General features: G+C 36.8%; 1 protein-coding gene across 1 annotated transcript in view; it reads left to right on the forward strand.

Annotated features, from left to right (window-relative positions):
* The window catches only part of LOC115224692, a 139,969-nt gene that overhangs the window by 87,154 nt on the left and 43,276 nt on the right, over positions 1–9,539 (forward strand). Inside the window, exon 3 of the mRNA XM_029795549.2 lies at positions 5,311–5,471. Within this exon, the coding sequence (XP_029651409.2) occupies positions 5,311–5,471 (161 nt within the window). The remainder of the gene's footprint in view (positions 1–5,310; positions 5,472–9,539) is intronic.

A 9,539-nucleotide genomic window follows, 5' to 3' on the forward strand; every position in this document is an offset into this window, starting at 1 on the left:
ACATCATCATCATCATCATCAACAGGAGCACCATCACAACCCCCACCATTACCATCATCACCATCATCACCATCATCATCATGACCGTATTCATTCATGTTTATTTGTATAGTTTCTTTTTCTTTTTTTTTTGTCTGTCTTTTTTTTCCTTTGTCATTTTTTTTTTTTTTTGCATTATATTATTCAATTATTATGTTTACCGATTTGTTGTTGTGATTTTGTTGGGTGGAGAGAGGGTCTAGTGTGGGTGTGTGTGGTTGGGTGTGGTGCTGACTAGTGGGGAGGCACAGTGGCTGTCTTATATTCTCTTTTATCATAAATGAGAGTGTTTAGCTTACTCCCCGAGCTGTGCTGACGGTAACTTATTGGAAATTTCTGTTTTCACAAAATTTAAACATAAAATATTGCACGTGTGTGTGTGTGTGTATGTATATGTATATACTTACATATATGTATAAACGTATATTTATATATTTACATTATTTCACTATTTACATGTATATATACACATACACAAATATCTAAACATATATATATATATAATTTCACACACATACAAACATGTATGTACATATAGATATATATATATATGTATATATATATATATATATACACACATATACATATACTATTTACATGTATATATATGTGCACATACACAAATGTCTAAACATATATATATATATAATTTCACACACATACAAACATGTATGTACATATAGATATATATATATATGTATATATATATATATATATATACACACATATACATATACTATTTACATGTATATATATGTGCACACACACAAATGTCTAAACATATATATATATAATTTCACACACATACAAACATGTATGTACATATAGATATATATATATATGTATATATATATATATATACACACATATACATATACTATTTACATGTATATATATGTGCACATACACAAATATCTAAACATATATATATATATAATTTCACACACATACAAACATGTATGTACATATAGATATATATATATATGTATATATATATATATATATATACACACATATACATATACTATTTACATGTATATATATATGCACATACACAAATGTCTAAACATATATATTTACACACACATTCAAACATGTATGTACATATAGATATATATATATATGTATATATATATATATATACACACATATACATATACTATTTACATGTATATATATATGCACATACACAAATGTCTAAACATATATATTTACACACACATTCAAACATGTATGTACATATAGATAGATACATATATACACATATACATGTACAAATCTATAACTATATAAATACATATGTGTATGTGAATTCACACACATATATGTATGTATGTATGTATGTATGTATATATATAGAGAGAGAGAATTATCTACTTATATGTATATATAATTTCTAATCTCTCCCTCTCTCTTATATATATATATATCTATACACACGCACACACACACACACATATATAATATATATAAGTATTATATGCAGAAATCATGAATACACGTAACAGCCTTATCATATCTTATGTACAACAACCCCCTGCCCCCTCCACCAACATCATCATCCCCATCATCTCAAACTTCACCGGAACAACCATCACCACCACCACCATCAGTGTCTTCACAACCATCATTAGCACGTTGCATCACCATGGTCATTGCCACCGCATCGCTGTCACCAGCAGCATCATCATCATCATCACCACCACCTCAGCTGCATTGTTCCAGATTTAATCCATGTCTTTGACTCTAATATCAAGACAACCAACACTTTGAGTTGAATTTACTAGATGAGCATAGGGTTGCGCTAGATATATATATATATATATATATATATATATATATATAATAACAAAGGGTAAAATTAATTAATTAAGAAGTAATCAGTAACTTCACCAAGTAGAATTCGGCATGAAAAAGACCATTTCATGGTAAAATTAAGTAATACTATATAATTAGGGTTCAGCAACGATTTGCTTCACCACATACCGAAATATATATATATATATATATATATGCACAGGAGTGGCTCTGTGGTAAGTAGCTTGCTTACCAACCACATGGTTTCATGTTCAGTCCCACTGCATGGCACCTTGGGCAAGTGTCTTCTACTATAGCCTCCAACTGACCAAAGCCTCAAGCCCATCGTATATATGTGTGTGTTTGTATGTCTCTGTTTGTGTGTCCCCTCCCCGCCAACATCGCTTGACATGCGATGCTGGTGTGTTTGCGTCCCCCGTAACTTAGCGGTTCGGCAAAAAGAGACCGATAGAAGAAGTACTAGGCTTACAAAGAATAAGTCCTGGGTCGATTTGCTCGACTAAAAGGTGGTGCTCCAGCATGGCCACAGTCAAATGACTGAAACAAGTAAAAGAACGTGTATGTGTGTGTGTATATATATATATAACGGGAAGCTTTATGAAAATAGACAAAAGACGAAGGCAGGTGGGAAACAATATATATAGCTGTGTGTGTCTGTGCTTGTGCTCCTATAACCACTTGACAACTGATGTTGGCATGTTCATATCCCCGTAACTTAGTGGTTCGGCAAAAGAAACCGATAGACTAAGCTCTAAGTTTAAAAGGATAAATCCTGAGGTCCATTTGTTTGACCAAAAAAGGGCGGTGCTCCAGCATGGCTGCAGTCAAATGACTGAAAGAAGTAAAAGTAGATAAGAGTGCATATGTATGCAGTTCATGTGCACACACACCAACACGTTTGTATACACACACACACACCACACACACACACCTATGAAAGACACAGACATTTACAACTGCTAAGATACACAAGAGTGAGTAAGCAAACAGTGCATCTATGCATGTGTGTGTGTGTGTATCATTATATACATAAGCACCTGCCTAGCAACCAGCTATGTTGAACATACTCAACCCTCCTTGACCTACTGCTGCCTATACTTCAACACCCACTCATACCCCTACCACTACTATTGCTACCACCACCACTACTACTGCCGCTACCACCATCACTACTACTACGGTTGCCAACATCATCAATTTTAATATTGCCATCACTACCACCATCACCTCCATTATCAGTACCAGTTACACTGCCACCACTACCACCTCTACCGTCCCAGCAAGGCAGAACTGTTGTAATATTCAAGCAAATCTTCTCATTCCCAGCATGCAACTCTGTGCACATCTCTAAAAATATGGTGAGCCACCTGGTGGTAACGTAGCCATGCAGCACCCCGTTATAATAATAATAATAATAATAATCCATTCTGCTAATCGTACAAGGCCTGAAATTTGGAGGAGGGAGATAGTCAATTGCATCGATGCCAGTATGTAACTGGTACTTAATTTATCACCTTCCCCTGTAAAGGATGAAAGGCAAAGTCGACCGTGGCAGAATTTGAACTCAGGACTTAAGGGCAGATGAAATATCACTAAGCATGTTTGTCAAGTGTGTTTACGATTCTGCCAGCTTGCTGCCTTTTCCTATTTTTCTTTACATGAAACCAATAGTAGCCTTAATTCACAAATAAAGGAAATCTATCCACCAATGCAGTGCTGAGCACTCATTTTCATATATATATATATATATATATATATATAAAGGAGTTTGTATGATTGTGTATAGAGGGATATATATTATTCAAAGAAATTCCAACTCTGTTTTTTATGTTATATTTATATTCTTTATAATATTAATGTAGAATATAGAATATACAGTATAAATAATATATATTTAATAAAATGAAATGAAGTATTGATTGTCTTATTGAATAGATGAAATATTGAATATAAAATATTAGGGGACTAGTATACTTTCATATGTTATAGCAGTCTTCAAGGTCCCAGGTTGTGACAGGAGTGTTGCAACAATATATTTATATATATATATCTATATATATATCATATACTCTACTTTGTGTATTGAGGAGACAAGAAGATATGCATGGCTGCGTGGTTAAAAGGCTTGCTTTACACTATGGGATTTGGCATTTACTCTTGCACAGCACCTTGGGCAAGTATATCTTCTATAGCCTCAAGTCAACCAATGCTTTGCAAGTGAATTTGGTTGATGGAAACTGTGTGGAAGCCTGCTGTGTGCATATCTGTTTGTATGTGTGCTTGTCTCCCCACTGCTTGACAACTGGTTTCGATTTATTTATGTCTTCATAACTTAGCTGTTCAGCAAAAGTGACTGATAGAATAAGTACCAGACTTTAAAAAAGAAGAATAAATAAAACGTATTGGGGGTCAACTTGTTTGACTAAAACCCTTCATGTCTGCAGTTCAATGAATGAAAGAAATAAAAGACATAAATATCATCATCATCATCATCACTTAGCATCTGTTTTCCTTGTGGGTATGGGTTGGTCAATCTGACAGGAGCTGGCTAGCCAGAAGACATCACTGTCTGTTTTGGCATGGATTTTACAGCAGGATGCCCTTCATAACACCAACCATCCCATAGGGTTGACTTAGTGATTTTTACATGGCCTCAGGACCAGTGAGGTCTGTTTTGGCATGATTTTTACAGCTGGATGCCCTTCTGTATTTTTTCAAAAAAATTTGCCACAAAGGTATGATACAGAGTAGCTTGCAGGCTGGACAGAAACATTGATGAGATGAATGATGAAATAAAATGATATTAATGAGAGAAGACAAAAAATGCCTGCCGTTTTTTTTTTTTTTTTTTTTTTTTTTTGCTTCTCTAAAAAATTATTTTTTTACACAAAAATTAAACCAAGGTATTGAACCTCTTACATCCGTTTTTACAATTATTGGTCTTACTAGTCCATTTACAAATTGAAACATTATTATTTTTAACACAATAACAAAATGAGGTAGTGAACCTCTTACTTTCGTTTTTACAAGTTTTGGACTTAACCCTTTAGCATTCAAACTGGCCATATCCGGCCAAAAGTATTCTGCCTGTTTTATGGTCAAACTGGCCAGATCTGGTCTCTCACCCCAACCCCACAATATCGTTTTAAAAATTAACAGCTACCTCATCAAAATCTCAAAGCTACAAGATTAATGAATGATTAGTTCAAAACAATGTGGATGAAGAAGCATTAATTTTAGCAGAATAATGCGAACACTAAAGGGTTAATAGTCCATTTGGATGCCCTTGACTGGATGTTCTTTATGTGGCACCAGCACTAGCAGGGTCACCAAATAACTTGCAAGACAAAGATCTTTCAAGAGGATCTGTATGTATTTATATGTATTTATGTAATATATCTATATATGTATATATCAGATATCACTAACAACCTGGTCTTTTTGTTCTTGCAGGAAGGTATGTACACAACGTTTCATGAAATATCAGCACCATGGGAGTACCGTTCGAGACGCCGATTGTATGTGCTTTGAAGGATACCACTTTGAAAATGAGGACCAGAGGGCCTGCGTGCCCAACAGAGAATGTGATAAAGGTTATGGGCAAGGACCCTATGGTAAGTTGACCCTTACATTTTGTAAATACACACCTGTTGTATGTAGTGTTGTTTTTTTGTTGTTTTGATTTTTCAAATGCAGTTTTTCTGGGTTTACATCGTCCTACATGTTCTTTTAGCATTTTTGTCTACCTATGCCTCTCCATGTTACATTCTTAATATACTCTGTGTAGTGACTATAGTCACTACAAAGAGTATATGAATTATACACAAATCAGCCTCGCCTGGCACCTGTGCGAGTGGCACGTAAAAAGCACCCACTACACTCTCGGAGTGGTTGGCATTAGGAAGGGCATCCAGCTGTAGAAACATTGCCAGATAAGACTGGAGCCTGGTGCAGCCTTCTGGCTTCCCAGATCCCCGGTCGAACCATCCAACCCATGCTAGCATGGAGAACAGATGTTAAACGATGATGATGATGTATAATTTATATACACAGTGTATAAAAATTATACATAATTGAAGCAAATCCCTGAATAAAGGTATAATTAACATTTTTTTTTAACCCTTTAGCAATTAAACAAGCCATATCTGGCCTGAATGTTCTACCTGTTTTATGTTTAAACTGGCCAGATCTGGCCTTTCACACCTACCCTACACTATAGTGATTATATTAATTAATATGTTATATTAATTAATATAATATACCCTGGTTATATTAATATAATATAATAAGGGAAGACCCAGTGACTCCCCTTACTATATTCTTACTATGACCATGAGAGTCCTGGTGACCCCTTATTCAATATCCTTAATATAACTACATGAGTCCCAGCTGATTCCCCACACTATACTCTTTATATATCTTAACTAGCAGTATCGCCCGGCGTTGCTCGGGTTTGTAAGGGAAATAACTATATTAGCATTTTTAGAGAGTTATAGCCAAAAAATGCATTAAAAATGGGAAAAAAATGATGGTAAATTTTCTTTTAAATCGTTGACTCATCGTAGACATTTTTAGAGAGTTACTTCCCTTATATAATAGCGAAAAAAATGCATTAAAATGGGAAAAAAATGATGGTAAATTTTCTTTTAAATCGTTGACTCATCGTAGACATTTTTAGAGAGTTACTTCCCTTATATAATAGCGAAAAAATGCATTAAAATGGAAAAAAATTATGGTAAATTATTTTTTAAATCGTAGACTCATCGTAGACGCGCGCTAATACCCAGAAGGGCTCGATATGAATCACGACTATAAGATACCCGGTTTTGGTTAAACTGCACCGCAAAATGTGGGAGTAGTTAGGAATCTAAATCGTAGGAGACAGACACACAACTTGACTTTTATATATCTTAATATGTAACGGCAGACAAAATACCGCTAAGTACTTCGCCCGGCATTCTAATGTTTCTATGAGCTCGCCGCCTTGTTATTATTATTATTAATTCTGCTGAGATCAACTTTGCCTTTCATCCTTTTGTGGTCAATAATATAAGTAAGTACCAGTTGAGTACTGGGGTCAATGTAATTTTCCGTCCCCTTCCCCCAAATTTCAGGCCTTGTGCCGACAGTAGAAAATATTATTCCTATGTCTAGAAACTCCTACATCATCCATAGACTCCACTACTACAATAACAAGCACATGAATGACAGTCAGATACACTACAATGGTAGCCTACACTACTATCACCACCACCATCACTATCACCAGTACCACTAACACCACCACCACCACCACTAACAACAACCACAACAGCCATACCACGCAAACAGTCAGTTTAATAAAACCCCAAACAATTCCAATATATTTGTTTGGCAAATAAAGCCAAACTGTTTTACATCGTCTCACCATGTTTCACCTTGGATTTATCATCACCATCATCATCATCATCACCATCATCATCATCAACATCATTATCATCGTCATCATCATCACCATCACCAGCATCACCATCATCACCATCACCATTATCATCATCATCATCACCATCATCACCATCATCCTCATCACCAGCATCATCATCATCACCATCACCAGCATCATCACCACCATCATCACCACCATCATCATCATCACCATCATCATCACCATCATCATCGCCATCATCATCACCATCATCATCATCATCACCAGCATCATCATCATCATCATCATCATCATCACCAGCATCATCATCATCATCATCATCATCATCACCAGCATCATCATCATCACCATCATCATCATCATCACCAGCATCATCATCATCATCATCATCATCATCACCAGCATCATCATCATCATCATCATCATCATCACCAGCATCATCATCATCACCAGCATCATCATCGCCATCATCATCATCATCACCAGCATCATCATCATCATCATCATCATCATCACCAGCATCATCATCATCATCATCATCATCACCATTATCATCATCATCATCATCATCATCACCAGCATCATCATCATCATCATCATCACCATCACCATCATCGCCATCATCATCATCATCATCATCATCATCATCACCATCACCATCATCGCCATCATCATCACCATCGCCACCATCATCATCACCACCATCATCATCACCAGCATCATCATCATCATCATCATCATCACCATCGCCATCATCATCACCATCGCCACCATCATCATCACCAGCATCATCATCATCATCATCATCATCATCATCATCATCACCTGTCAGCAGCAGCAGCAACTGCAACACCATCACTACAACTACCACAATCACCACCACCACCGCCACCACTACTGCCATCACCGCCACCATCCTTGTCCCCCTCCCCTCATATTTACATTTTTCCAAACATGTAAAACTACCTGCACCCCCCATGTCCCTTAGCTGTGTACAGTTGTGGTAGTAGTTGTAATAGCAGTACTATGGTACTAGTTACGCTGTAGTAGAGGTCATAGCATAGTGTGGTAGTACTTACTGGTAGTAATCGTGGTCTGCCAGTAGTGGTGATAATAGTATTGGCAATAGTGATTACACTGTAGTGGTGTTGGTGGTAGTAACACTAGTGGTAGTTAGCATTGTGTAGTGAGATGGTGATGCTGATAATCACTTGTGATGATCCCATCATCAGGTATAGTGTATCTGGGACTACATTATCTGATGTGCTCGTCCTTGTTATTTAACCCCAGGTCGGACCTGATGCATCACATTTATGATCAAAGATGCTCAAGGTATGAACGAACATCTTGTCTTTTGTTGAGGCATAGTGTATCTAGGACTACATCATCTAATGTCTCCTTCCTTGCTATTGTTTAGCCCCAGGTCAGTCTTGATCCAGCAGACTGATGATCGAAGATGTTCCAACTGTGACCATCCCGTCTTTTATTCAGGCATAGTGAATCTTGGACTACATTATCTAATGTGTCCTTCCTTGTTGTTTAGCCCCAGGTCAGTCCTGATCCATCAGATCTATGATCAAAGATGTTCCAGCTGTGACCATCCCGTCTTTTATTCAGGCATAGTGTATCTAGGACTACATTATCTAATGTGTCCTTCCTTGTTGCTTAACCACCAGGTCGGTCCTGATCCATTGCATCTTTGATTGAAGATGTTCCAATTGTGACCATCCCATTTTTTATTCAGGCCTAATGTATCTTGGACTACATTATCTAATGTACCATTCCTTATTGCTGTTTAGCCCCGGGTTGCTCCCAATCCATCATACTTACGATCAGAGTCACTCCAGCTATGACATCCCGTCTTTTATCCAAACATAGTAGTGGTGGTATAGGCTGCAGCAGCAGCAGCAGCAGTAGTAGTAGTAGTAGTAGTAGTGGTAGTAGCAGCAGCAGTGGTAGTAGTAGTAGCAGCAGCAGCGGTGGTAGTAGTAGTAGTAGTAGTAGTAGTAGTAGTAGCAGCGGTGGTGGTGATGCTGCTACTAGGGTAATCATATGCTACTGGGGTAGTGGTGGTGGTGGTGGTTGGTGGTGGTGGTGGTGGTAGTTGGGGTGGTAGTAGAGGCAGTGTTAGTGTTAGTTGTAGCAGCAACAATATCTTGAGGCTGTTTTAAACTGAATTCACTCTTTTGTTACAGTTGTGTGTATATATGTGTGTATATGTCTGTTGTATACAATGTATGTATATATTTGTCTGTGT

The sequence above is a fragment of the Octopus sinensis genome, linkage group LG26, assembly GCF_006345805.1.
Source record: "Octopus sinensis linkage group LG26, ASM634580v1, whole genome shotgun sequence".
In the NCBI taxonomy this organism is placed as follows: domain Eukaryota; kingdom Metazoa; phylum Mollusca; class Cephalopoda; order Octopoda; family Octopodidae; genus Octopus; species Octopus sinensis.